At 42.2% G+C, this 14,107-nt stretch overlaps 1 protein-coding gene across 2 annotated transcripts in view; it reads left to right on the top strand.

Moving 5' to 3' along the window:
- Nucleotides 1-221: 221 nt before the first annotated feature.
- Nucleotides 222-14,107, top strand: part of CPQ (carboxypeptidase Q) — a 154,285-nt gene continuing 140,399 nt past the window's right edge. The window contains exon 1 of one of the 2 annotated variants that reach the window (XM_068672312.1): nt 222-379. Coding sequence is in view for 1 of the 2 variants with exons in the window: in XM_068672311.1 (XP_068528412.1) it covers nt 10,761-10,762 (2 nt within the window). In the remaining variant the exon portion in view is untranslated. Of the gene's footprint in view, nt 380-10,738; nt 10,763-14,107 lie in introns of those variants that run through there. The other variant, XM_068672311.1, reaches the window with a different exon arrangement.

A 14,107-nucleotide genomic window follows, 5' to 3' on the forward strand; every position in this document is an offset into this window, starting at 1 on the left:
AGTCAGGCGTTGCGACGGGTTGCCCAGGGAGGTGGTGGAGTCCCCGTCCCTGGGGGTGTTGAAGGAGAGGTTGGACGTGGTGCTTGGGGTCACGGTTCAGTGGTGACACTGGTGGCAGGGGGATGGTTGCACCAGGTGATCTCGGAGGGCTTTTCCAACCCTAATGCTTCTATGATACAGACCCGCAGACCCGCACAGCAGGGTAAATACCGCGTTGGGCTCAGCAGGAAACTTCTGAAGCTTCAGGCACGGGGAATTTCTGGACCCGAGCGGGTTCCTCCCCGACGCCCTGCCCGACCCCGTCCCTGTCCCCCGCCCCGCAGCCGCTCCTCCTCCTCCGCCCCCTGCGGCCCCAGCCGGCCCGGCGTGCTCAGGGAAGGTGCGTGTCCGCTCCCCTCCTTCTCCTCCTCTTCCTCCTCCTCCTCCTCTTCGCAGGGAGCCGGGCGGGGCGGGGGTTCGTGGGACAACCCTCGGGGAAGCTGCCCGGGCACCCCCAGCGCTCTGCGGGAGCCGCCATCTTGTCCCGCAGCCCGCTCCCCCCCGACATGGCGCCCTTGGGTGCTGCCCTGCCGGGCCGGGGGGCGGTGGGGCGGAGGGGGCAGCCGTCAGCTCTGCCTCCACACACACAGCCAGAAACACGTCCCTCCCGCCTCCTTCTTCTCAAAGGAAATTAAAAAATAAATATATATATCGACGCCAAGATGTAGCTGGCAGTACACACGTGGTCAGCGCCCCTGCAAAGAGCCGGGCACGGTGCTGCCCCCACAGCAGTGCCGCTGGAAAGGAGGGCGTAAATTAGATGTTATGTGTCGTGGCTCATCACAGCCGAGAAGTGCAAAGTGGTTTTCGTGCTTCTGAGCAGGAAGCGTCAGTAACTAGTGCCGTTCAGGTTTGTTTTGACAGGGGTTTAGTCTTCAAAGACCACCTTTCCCAAGTTGATGCAAAAGAGGAAAGTACAGAAGGAGGGAGGCAGTTTTGCATAAGTATATACGATTTTATGTACGTATATACATATTTTATGGGGCTACTACATATATGAAAGAAAAGTGAGATGTAAAAACCTGTCAATTCTGCAAGCTGAATCAGATTTTTCTAAGGAGCTATTAGATATGGAGCAGCCTTCTGAATCTCATGGCTGTGTCTGACAAGCTGCAAGTCTTATTTCGAGTACTACAGAAGAGACAGTACAAAATACAAGCACTGGATTTGTATTTGATTGTTGATTACCTGCTTTTGCCTCCAAGCTGCAGAATTCATGGGTCCTGACTTTCCAGGTGCTGAATGAGCACCCCAAAGGCCTGTTTGTCCAGCACCTGGAATCCCTATTTTTGAGTGGTTTTTTTTTTTTTTTTTTTTTTTTAGGCCTTAGTTTTAAAAAAATCCGTCTGTCTGGTTTTCATTCAGTTCAAAATTAGATTAATTTTTACTGTTTCTGGAAACTATTCCACATCTGCTCTCCTTTTTATATCAAAACACTGCGAGAGTGCATTAATCTGTCGATGAAAGGGGCGTGCGTGGGTGTTTTCTCTTCTAAAGCAATCTTTGGTAGGACTGTAGAACAGATTCCCTGTGAGGGAATTGGAAGGACTGCTTACGTCTATGTCTTTATCTAGAATGTATCTTTCTGTCTTAGCTGGAGACATTTGTAAGATTTGATCTGTGATGACAAAGGTTGGCCTTGATTTTGCTTTGGTTATTTGTCTGCAAGGACGAAGCCGTTCTCATGCTTACCTACTATCACTTCTTAAAAACACATCTTCTAGCCTTGTGTGGTGTTTTTTTTCTGTTAGATTATTATTTTGAATAAAATCTACAATGCTTCTGTCCCCAAGGAAACCCTGCTAAACCTACCATATCAGTGAGAGTTTGTAAGTCTCTTGTTTTCTTGTAAATTTTGACTCATTTCTTCAGACATATCCACTCTATCTTAATAGCACCTATGAGTTGCGCCTTGCTGTCGGTGTTGCTTTACCCAAACTTCAGTCTTTTTGATGTAGTTTGTAGAGATAAACTTGGATGAGAGCTGCTGCAGCTTTACAGATCCATACTAAGCCTTTGTCTTACCTGATCTTGTTTCTTGGTGTTTAAAATATATATAATTCTTCCGAACAGCAGAACAATATGATACTAAATCAGATAAGAGCAGATTGCAAATCTGGGCTGAGGAAGAACAACCTGGCATTGACCCGTGTTGGGAGACATCTGTCAGTAAAAGCTCATATAAATTCGTATTTGTTTTATAACATGGTTTTGCAAATGCCTGCATGTCTTTAACACCAAATCGGGAAAGGAAGCAACTTAATCTCTCATTGTTGATATAATTGCACAAACTCATAATGCTCACAGGATTCATTTTTCTGTGCCTGCCGTAGCATATAAACTTTCTTGTTTTAAGCGTGAAAACTTTGTCATGTCATTTCTTCCTGCCTTTCCAGTTGTGGGAGGATGAAGATGAAGGATGGCAGTACATCTAAGAGATAGCAGCTGCAGGGGTGAAATATTTTGCTTAAAAAAGTACTTTGTGCGTAGAAATGTACAAAACGATTACAATCTTGAAGCTCTACAGTTCTTTCTGTTCTGTCTCGACAGGAAATATTATCTGTCAAAAACTGCATTGCAGCAATCTTTCACGTTTTTGTTACCAAATGTCTACAACAATCTCAAAGCACTGAAATAAATGTAAGCTCTTTCTTCATTTGACCCCCAGTCACTTACATTTTTCACTCTGATGGCAAGAGTGAATTTTTAGCTCTGATTTGTAATCTCCTAAATGCCAATTTCTCGATTAAGTCAGAATTTGAGGCAGAATCTGTGGAGAATGTCCCACTCCTTTTTGTTTCGGTTTTACAATAGAAGACAAAACTGCATGTCAGCTTGAGAAAAATGTTAATCTTGTTAGCCTCCAGTTTTAAAAATGATGCTTTGGGTACCTTGGTTTTAAAAGGCATGAGTTCTTCTTGAGACAGAGAGAATGGACCAGTATTTTTGTTGTTGTGGTGTTCTTTTGTTTTTAACAGAGAGCATTGAGACATTTGGATTTCTTAATTCTCATTTGGATTTCTTATTTCTGTATGGGTCTTAAGAATAGCAGTGTTTTCTCTGAGTCTTTTAAATCTAATTAACATAGATCTGTTTGAAGAATTTTCTCCACAGTGGGTGTGAGCGAAAAAAGTGAAAATCCTTTTGGTGCTGTTGCTGCCAAGGAGGGATTCAGCTGAAGTATCTAATGAACAGGCATTCGAATTAAAACATCCCTCCGAGAAGCTGTTTGTATGTTTTGTCAAAATGTTTCTCTGTACTACCCACTGCAGTGTGGTAAGAGATCTGCGATCTTTAAACATGACTTTAAAAGCTGCAAAATTGGTTTTAGAAAATAAAAATTCTGGTCAAATTGTTGTCAGTTCTTGATCTCTGAAGATGAATGCTAAATCAGGAACCTATATGTTATAGTGAGGGCATGTGCATCGTAGGTAATGTATCACAGACCTTTCTTACATCATAGGAAATACAAGCAGCTAGGAAGATTTACTTTAAACTTTTCCAAGTGACCATTCTGCCTTTAGCAGAACAGTGGCGTTTGTGACATTTGCCACCACTTCAGGATTTGCCCAAACTTGTTTCTTGACCCCACTGATTTAGCATTGTGCAACTGAGAATTGTTGTTGCCCTCGTGAAGGCCAGTTTAGGCCTGATGTGAGAAAACAGTTCTGGTTCTTAATCTATTTGATTTTCCTTTTTTTTTCTTTTTTTCTTTTTTTTTTTTCCAGTTGCTCATTATGGTGTCTGATCTTTTACTCAAACATAGCAGCAGTACATTTCCTGCTAGAACACTGTGTATGAAAGGGAATGAGATCACTCTTCTGCCCTCCCCCAATTTCTCTAGCTTTCATCTGTTACATGTATTTTGATATCCTGTGTCTTTAATTTTTGTGTTAGTTTTTTTTTTTTTTTTTTTTTTTTTTTTTTTTTCAGAGGAGGCACTTGACTGGGAATTTACATAAGACAAGTGAGTCGAAAGTAATTCCGTGTTTCAAGTAGCCCCACAAAAGGGGCTTATGTAATATTGTGCATGTGCCAATAGACATTTGAGAAAGCACTGTGCTTTTTTGAGGCCTTGAAGTGAGATCTGAGGCAGTGGACTCAGTTGGGAGAGCGGGCACTTTTTAATCCGTAGCTGTCGAAAACCAAAACATAAAATTTGATTTATCTGTAATAGTTTCCCCTTCTGCTCTCCACAGGTTTTGGGATTTGCATTTCTGGTCTTGCTGATTCTCACTATTTTGAATCGCAGGGCTCACCTTCTAGGGCTCTCCAGTTGTGCTCTCCCATACAAAACACGACTGCTCCTCCACGGCAGGCTGCAAAAACACACCTTGGAGTTGTAGTTTGTTGAAAGTCCTTACTGCTTTGCAAGCAAAAAGAATTTTAAGTTACTAATTTCTATAAGATTGATCATGTAGTGCAGCGGGTTGTTAATATTTTCTCTTATGACAACTAGATAAGCCAGAAGGCTGTACTACTCATCTCAGGTAATGTATTCAGCACTGCCAAAAAAATATACAGAAGAGACCATTTCTACCTTGCTGATGCACTCTGAGATACCCTAGAAGGAGAAGTCAACTTGATTTTAATTACTCGTTCAGTTAGGTTGTCTTGAGCTGTTAGGTGAGGAATCTACAGAGGCTGTTCAGAAGCAAAACAGTCTCAGGAGCAGGCTGGAAAAAAATGTGTATAGGCTCTGAGTTATTGCCCCTGTCAAATTCAGCTGCAGTTACTGCAGGAGTTTCCACCCCAGTCCCAGAGGAGGTGGAAGGAGCAGAGTTTTTCAGGATGCTTTTTTAGGATCCAGGCGCTGCCACAGCCCAACCAACCTTCCTTTGAGCAGTACGCCCCATTTTCTCTTCAGTGATCACCTACTGGTCCTAGTGCTCGTGATTAATTTCTGCAGACAGAGAATCAAGATGTTTTTCACTGGATTGCTTCCCAGAACCAACTTGTTGCCTGGCCACGTGGGCAAGGTGCTGGTGCAGGTGTGTGGAGGGCAAAGCCACAGCAGTGCTGACCTCGATGGACTTAAGCCACCACTGATCCAAACTTTGTTGCAGCGTCCATAGGATGTTAAAATACGTCTACAGTGATTTTAATACACATTACTACTGCAGCTAACATCTCTGATTCATGCTTTATTTTGGACTTAGCAGTTAGGGCTGAAGAGAAAGCTTGCAGGAAGGGTGGTGGTGAGCAGGGATCTCTCCATGGCCACTCTCCAAACAAATTCAACCAAATGAGGATGGACGTGCGTGTTTCCAGCAAGCCGTGCTGCCCAGGCCCTCAAGGATATCTTGCAGTTTTACCTCGTGTTACAGCACAGCTGTAATTACTAAAAAGCCCTGGCATAGCCAAACCCAACACATCTCGTGCAGGTGGATCATCTGGGGGTGTTGGGTGGTTGTCCAGTTTTGGACTGCTGCAGAACCGCTGGGCACCTCTGCGTTCCTCTACCAAATCTGGTGGGGATGGAGGAGAAGGTAGCTGAGCTGGAAGAAATTTGGAGGGAGCAGCTTACCCTGGAGGTTGAAACAGCTTAAAAAGTCTGCCCTGCTTATAGCAGGTGGCAACAGTGTCTTCAGCCTCGCATCTTGATTTGGTTGGGACAAGAAGAAGATGCAGGCAGGATAAAATGATTGTCTTTCTTTCGTTACACACGGCTCTAGGTGAGCTGAAAACTCATTAGCAAGTCTTTTCCCCTAGAGGAAAAGGTATTTTTCTAAAGTTTTTTTTTCTATTTGCAATCCTCTCCTTACTCAAAGTAGGTCTATTTTTCTTTTTTTGGCCCAGAATATTGCTTTTGAGTAAATATAATCCTATTGATACAACAGCATGAGTTATTTTGTGCTCGTAAGTGAGCAAGACTTTATGTTTACCCTAGAATGGGAATTTTGGCAGGCTAGAAATGCTGATTTTTTTTTCCACGTCATACTCTCCTGTCTAATGTTGTTTGTGCTCTAACAGTTGTGAAAATTGCTTTATGGTTTGAGCTATTAGGCTGAAAGTTTATGTGTGTGTTGGGCTTTATTCAAAGAGGTATCGGTTATCGATGGTGATAGATCCAAAGCATCAGACAAATTTTATTTAAAGTAGAAGGGGGCAACCCAGAGCGTGCAGCCCCATTGAGTAGCATGCAAACAGGAGTGGGAGCCTGGGAAAGTTCCTTTGAAGAATGCAATATAAAAATAACTGTTGCAAGCTTATCAGTATGTGAACTGTATATAAAAAAAAGCAGATGCACGCTGGATAAATAATAATAACTAGAGTAGGCATCTAATACACCCTCCCCAAACTGTCAGAGTGAAGCATGCTGTCTAACAGCTGTCCCTACAGCACGGGAAGGATGGGAGTCAGCTACCAGGAGCCTTTTTTCCTGGAAAACATTTTCGGCTGTGGTGCAGGAACAGCTGGGCTGTGAGCTGCAAGCATCGCCGCAGCTGTGGGCGGAGGTAAGCAGCAGGTAACTCCACTGCAGCAAAAGCTTTCATCCAGGAATTACATGGGGAAGGAAGTTTAAGGAATTCAGGCTTTTTGCTGACCTTGCTCCTTTCCACGTGCACCTACCGAAGTACTTTGTATGCAATGAGTAGGGCTGTAGTAAGCATGGAGTACGGGCTGTGGGATAAGCCTTGCCTTTTGTCCTGTGCCGGTGGCTGGCTGGGAAGTTGTCAGCGCTGTCAGACTGCTACGTCCTGCACTGACCAAGGTGGCTTCAAAGAAGAGCTTCCTGAGGAGTGATCCTAATAGGAAATGGTGGAAACGTGGGCAAATGCGGTGAGCTTGTCGCCCTGCATGGAACGCCACTTCACTTTTATGTGAGCTCTACCCGATCGATGGACCCCGCTTGCAGGCTAATACATGTGGTAAAATCTAAACCACAATTTATGTAAGCGATTTCTGAGCGGTAATTTACGTATCCTCCAATATCAGTTGTGTTTTAATTGGGACTTGCGTTTTAGCTCACGAAGGGACTGACATTTACATCATCTGGATTCGCCGAAGGAGGCAGAGGCTGCGTTTTTTTCCTCCCACTAATAACGCCAGACCCCCCATGTTAAATAGTCCCCCTCTTCAGGCTGTGGACAAAGCCCTCTGAATTTTAAGCAACGTGTGACAAGGCAAATGAGCGGTTTTGAAGATCACTGGTCATTTATAACTCAATCAAAGTGCTCTGAGTGGGTTGGTTCTGCAGGCTTTTGTCTCCGTAATGGTTGGCCTTGTGACTAGAAGCACTTAAAGGTGGCGTTCCCAGAGCTGTGCTTGCAGAGAGCTGCCTAACAGGTAGGGTAAAAGCCAGAGGTGTCCCAGTACGAGGGGACCCTGCCCAGTTTGACAGCACCATGGCCTGGAAGGAAACCTTTCACTGTTTTGTTTCCTCCTGTCTTTCCTTGGCATCATTTGATCCGTGAGTATTACCAGTCAGGCGCAGCGGTAAACTCATGTCAGCGTAAAGACAGAGGGATGTCTTACCATAATATTTGCAGAAGAGGGCTGATCACCCTGTCTGTAATAGTGTTGCAGATGCTGTACAATGTGTGCCAGATGCTGCACAACGCGTGCCAGACCATGACACATCTGTATACCCCGTCAGCTCCAGCCTGCTACCATCAGCACCTTCCCTTCACATGATGCTCAAATACAGTATCAGCTTTTGTGTAGCCACATTAAAAACCGTGGTAAATATCGGAGTCAAACAAGTGGTGCCACGGCTAGTTGGACAGCTAGAGCAAAGCCAGAACAAAGAACCTGTGAGTATTTTAAAGGATGGATTTCTTTTTCCAATACCATGGAACTCAAGCGAACTGTGTTGAGAAAAGGCAGTTTCGTGGTTCATTAAACTACCTCCCTTCTCACAAATATTTTTCACCATTTTGGAAAGCTCTTTCCAGTGTAGCTCATAAACATCTTGTGGCATTGTTACTTTTTTTCATGTATTTTGACGCTCCTGTTGGTATTTGTGTGTGTACATTCTGTGTTATCTCTGCACGTATACTTACGCAAGAGCAAGGCATTTATTTTTGCTTGGTGAGTTACTTGTGCTAACAACATTATCTAATATTATATTATATTACATTGCTTTTGATCTTTTTTTTCTAAAGACTTTTTGATGAAACTTTGAAAATTAAAAAAAAAAAAAAAAACATTTCTGAAAACCAAAGCTTTCAGCTCTCTTGAGAAATGCTACTCAAGGGCAGTGGCTGCTGATCCCGAACCTGAAAACTTTACTGTACACATACTCTGCATTTAGCTTTAGAGACAATTTGTTATGTAAGCATCTTACTAAACAGCAAATGTAGTTTATCGTAAGTGATACCATTAGTGCAGGGCTGCTATACTGAAATATTTTAATTTGAGCACATGGGTGGGATTTAAACATATAAATCACTAATGCGACTGCTTCTCCTGGTGATACTTCTGTGGACTGAGAAATAAACAGAGTCCTCCAAAAGAAGCTTTAGACTCTTGATTCTGCTTTGAACATCTGCTCAGGCTTGTGCTGTTGCTCTTGGCTACTTCAGAGAGAAGTTTATTCTGTTTTCAGCCTTTTTTTGAATGGTGATTCATCAAAAGGTATTAAGAAATCAGTGTTCATTCAGGTGTCAGTTGGTTCTCGGTTCTGAGCAGTGTGCTCCTGCCTTTCTCATTAAAAATCAGAGGACCTATAACACACACCTCGCTGCTTCCAGCCACAGCATCTTTGAGAATAAATATTCAAAACTAACTTCAGATTTTGCACTGATGTGCTTTCAGATGAAAATTTTATACAGCTAGGCTTCCCGGTATGTATTTTCCCATCTTAAAATCTTGTCCACGTATAAAATGTGTAACACTTAAAGGAGTTTTTCTAACCTGTAACAGCTCAGTGTAGGATCTTCCACAGATCACCTGCATGGTGAATCCTTGGAGTCCCTGCCTAAGAATTGTGGAGAGAAACATGCCAGCTGTGTTAGTGCATGAACAAAAATAAACGGAGAACAGGCTTTTTGGGGATTTATTAACAACATATTAGATACTGTAAGTGTTTACCTTTGGAAATATTTTGCTGCACCCCCCAAAAAACTTAAATACATCTTTAAAAAATCACTTTTGGAAGTAGAATTACTTGACTCAGAAAAGCATGGATCGCCATACCAGACTCACTTGTGTCAGCATTTGTTACTGTTATCCCTGTATAATTAGTGTGTGTTTACTCCATGGTATGTTCTTTTATTCCTTTTTTTTTTTCTTTCTTTGATTTCCAGTTGACTCTTTGTACTCCGACCATATGTCTCACTGCAGCAGGCTTTTGATCGGCTCCTCTTGGTGGTGTCAGCAGAAAGGCCTTGAGTGGCCAGGCTAATTGAAACGTCTTTCATGCTGCTACTGAGTAACTTGGAGATGCCACTTTGGGGTTCCTCCTCCTCCTATCGTTCATCCATTTCGTCTGTCTGTAGCTGTAAGTTTGTGATGGCATGCTTGTCTCTGTGCATCTGCAGTGGCTGGCGCTGTGAAATCAATCTGAACTGGGACTGTTGGATGCCACTTAAAAAAAAGTAAAAGAATATTTACAGTGATAGATGTCTTCTCTAATAACTGGCTTTTTTTTTTTTTTTCATTCTACAATAGCAAAATTGTTGAATAACTTTTGTCTCTGAGACAGCAGTGAGAAATAGAAGTTAAATCGGGAATCAGAACCTCTTCGTGCATAGTAGCTGTACGGAGCAGAGCAGGCAAACGTGTGCTGCACTGGGGAGTTGCTTTGGCTAGGAAATGGTGTTGGAGCTTTCCTCAGCATCACAAAGAGGTCTGGCTTTGCAGCTTGTTTCTCAAAATTGGCTAAACCCCAGCTCTGTGTCAAGCTCTTGGAGGAAAGTATATTTATCTTGTTTACAGTCTGTTCTTTTCCTTGGTTCTTTACATTTAAACATGTTAAGCTTCCTTTTGTTTGTACATCGCAGTGCAGTCTGCTCTGGCACGGTGGCCCCAGCTGTACATTGCTGCTGAGCTGTAGCAATTTATGGCTGATGTTGATATGTTGGACTCCAGTAAGATATCCCAGCACCCCGTATTAGGCCCTTGTGAGCATGACAAAATCATAAACGACATACTTCATAGCATGCCTCATTGAAATAAATCTCCTTTTCCACCCTGAATACGAGCAAAGAAATGCGTACATCATAAAAATAATTTTTCTGTCAAGTGTAGTGAGCAATTCTTGATGCTGCCCCCCTTTCCTATGGTTACTTGTATTTACAAACTCGCCCTTTGTTGCTCTGGAAAACGAAGTCTTGGTGGATGTATCTCACAGTAAGGAGGCAAAAGACTAGAATATCAGTTTTCTTAGCAAGTCTAGCAGTATGTTCACCACATTTATCAGCTTCACAAAACCACCTGAATGTCCATACTAAAAAACACAACTTTTCTTGTGACTACAAGGACTATGAAAAAACTTCAAAATATTCAGACAAGTTACAATAATTTTAATCTGGGAATTTATTTATAAATTTGATACTGTGTTTCTACCTAAATCTGTAAAATGAGATTGTAGATATATGGAGTAAATTAACTAAAGTGGTTGGATGCTTTTGAATATGTTGCTCTTCTTTGTCCTTTTCTTCGAAGCATTTACAATGTGCATAACTTGTTGACTTAAAATATTTCTTTTTCGTATTCTCTGTAGGTATGTACTCACAGAGGAATGCTGTGTCAGATATGGAAAAGCAGAGAGTTTAATGTAAGACTTTACAAATCCAGGGTGATATATTATGAATACAGTTGAGCTTATCAGCTGACATAACTTTCAGTAAGGCCAGACAGGTCACTTCATCAGAAAACTTGGCCTGTTGCACTCCATTGCATAGCTAATAACTCAGGTTACCTATTTTGGTGCTTCATTCTGGCAAAAAACAACGACAAACCCCAAGCTTGGTAGTGTACAGTCACCCTCAAAACTCAGATTTAACTGTCAGGAGGCACCAAAAGTACTTGTGTTTCCTGGCCAAACTGTGGAGCAACGTGAAGCACACACGTGTTCCCTGGGACTGAGCAGCCTTTTGCTGGCCTGCTGCTTGGAGGAGCGCCACGAGGCGCCTGCATGTGCCAGATACCTGGCATTTTGATTGCTTTTGGCTTTCACGGGGGTCGCAGACCAACCCGTGACGGTGACAGCCCTGTGCTGGCTGCTGGTAGAAAAACTCGCTTTGCTCCTGTTACAGCTTCAACCCAGCAACTTCAGCAGCTTATGCTAAACAGTGATAAGTCTGCTCAGTTGCTCAGAGGTCTCGCCTTCTTCATTTAGGCTTTGTCCTGGTAGGAAGATGCGTTTCATCTTTTGGCCAGATGCAGTCTGCTTGTCTTTTAGTAAAAACTCAGAAGGAAAATATTCAGCATCATAATTGCTGTAATTAACAGTAAGTGAAGCATAGAAGATGTTTTGCTGAATGTGTTTTCAAAAAGAAGCTTGGTTTAGGGTGTTGGGTAATGAAGTATGAGACCATACGGGCAATTCTTGTCTTTGCTGATCCCTAATTTATAGCCCCTTGTTTCTCTCTTGGTCCCTTCATTCTTTTCCATAGCCTAACTCATCTTCTTAGATAAGACAATAAGAAGAGGGTGTGAGAGAGGATTTCCGTGCTTATATTGTCTCAGGTAAGAGGGTGTGCTTTTCTCCTGTAGCAAGGGCTGAAGGAACACCATGCAGCTCTAAAGAGTTTGTGTCTCAACTATATAGGAATTTGGTGAAAAGATACAAGATGTGTGTCTGTCCAGAGGACCTTCACAATCAAGAAAGGCTCACTGAATTAGTAAGAGGCTACTAAGGTTTAGTTTTGGAAGGGGTGTGCATGAATGCACTTCCTTTTTTGTATGTGTGTGTGTTTCTGTGTCTGAAGACAACATCTCTTGTTTTTTACACCAGAACAATACTGACGAGCTTGAAGGAAATGTCACCTAAGTTGAGCATCAAAATACCAGATAAATTTAATTACATCCCTGTTCTCTTACATTATGATTTAATTGTCCAAAATCTACCCCCCTCATTGTCTTTTAATGCTGTCAGCTGGCGTTGGCTCCATACTTTGGCATTCACTGGAGTAAGAACAACATTGTGTACTTCTTTATTGTTGCTTCCTTGCTGTCTTGCTTTCATTGAATGTTTCTGCTCTATTCAGTTATTCTCAGCTCAAAATCCCACTGAATTCTTGTCTTTTGCCTCTGAAAAGATAATGTTCTCCCTTTTGTGAACTGTTTGTATTTTGAATGCTCATTAAGAATTACATCAGCTGCTACATGGCCTAGGCATTGTTCTGTGCTAATTTCTTTCTTTTTTTTTTTTTCCTTTTTAAAATTTTTGTCTTGGCTGCCACCGCTTCTTAGGGAAGTTGCAGAGTGATTGTTTCTGGAGCTTTGCTGGGAGGGAGCTCTGCACATGGCTTGCGGAGTGATTCTTTGGGGTTCCTCTCTTCCCTTTTAGCAGCATCTGCTGAGTGTATCAAGGTACCTGTTGCTATTCTGAGGCGTGGAGGTGCAGAAAGAATTAAGTGCAGTTCCTTTCACTGCTTCCTTCCTATGTTAAGCTGGAGGACTTCCCACACAGAGTATAAATATGGTTTGCCCGTTTTCCTTTGCCAGATGGGGAGCTACATCTGTGGTGTCAGATTTGGACTTTCTCTGTTTTGATCCTTAGACCTCTTTAAATGTTTTATTTCCTTCTGTGTTCATGGATGTCAGTATCACTAGTTGGTCATACGTGGTCATGCACAACTAGGCCATGCTTATCAAGGATTTCAGGATGCATCTTGAGTCATAGTAAATCTGGATAGTTCTTCTGGAGTTAGCAAAGGTAAAACAGCTCACCATTTGGTGTTCTTTCTGGACTTCATGGTCAAGTATAATAAGATTTGGCAGTGTTTTCAAAGTCTTGTATCCATATTGTGTTATACTCTTTCTTTCTTTAGCTTTAGGTGTAAAAAGGCTGGTTTTAAGGACTTAGTAATAAAAAAGGGAACTTTGACTCTGTCTGTTCCCTAAGCCAATATTTTCTGACTAATTTGTGAATAAAATGTCCTCCCAGATGAAGAGCCTTCACAATTCTGGAAGAGCAATCTTTGAGGAATGTCCACTTTCCTGCTTCACTCTTCAAGATCATAAAGCCTTTTTTTTTTTTTCCCTTGTCTTCCTAAGTGATGGAAGAACTCAGGGACTTTATTTTTAGGCAGAAATCTCCTCCTCACTTTGCAAGTCCACCTAGCCTTCCAGCCATCCGACTCCATGGCTGTCACAACAAACTTCCTTTCAGATGCTGTTAAGTGCATGAGACGTGGCTGTGCAGCATGTGAGTTTGTTACCCTGGGGCTTCTCAGTCTGTTCTAATGTTATCAAAACTACCGTGTGCTTTCAAGGTTTCCTACATTCCTTGGAGGAAAATCAAATGGTACATGGTTGGGAAACTGATAGATACTTCACAGATTTAGCAGATTTTACAGATTTTCTAGAGGGAAACTAAGTGGTTAATAGCCTCGATTTAATGTTTTCTTTCTTCCTTTCCCATAATCACGATTCTTGTGAACTCTCTGTATCCTTTTGTCTGTATTTTCAACTGGGATTTGGGGAAAACTATGCCCCAGTGGAGCAGAAGCATTGCTCTAGCTTTGTTTATCCTTTTATCTGTTCCCTCTGCCCCTCTTTCAGTTATCTGCTTGCTGGAGATGGAGTTCTCAGCTGAGATATTTATTTTTTTATCCTTTTTGTGCTTTTCTATCTGTTACGTTTAAGTAATTTGAATTACAGTGATGATAATGGAGGTAAGGTAGGTAGTCTGTTTACAGATCAGTTGCGCTAAAGCTCTTTTATATAAGAAGAAAACCACAAAAGATGAAGATTCCAATGATCCTGCCCCTTAACATCAAAGACAGCAGTTTGCTGTGGACAAATGGATCAGTCAATAGGTGGGAGCATCTTTAAAGTAGCTACTTAGCTTCTGGTAAATGCATCTGTTACGCTGTCTGCACAAAGAAGGAAACATTATGCTGTACATTTTATTCTCTCATACTACTCATTGGAGCCATAAAACACTTAATTC

Source organism: Anas acuta, chromosome 2 (genome assembly GCF_963932015.1).
Source record: "Anas acuta chromosome 2, bAnaAcu1.1, whole genome shotgun sequence".
In the NCBI taxonomy this organism is placed as follows: Eukaryota; Metazoa; Chordata; class Aves; order Anseriformes; family Anatidae; genus Anas; species Anas acuta.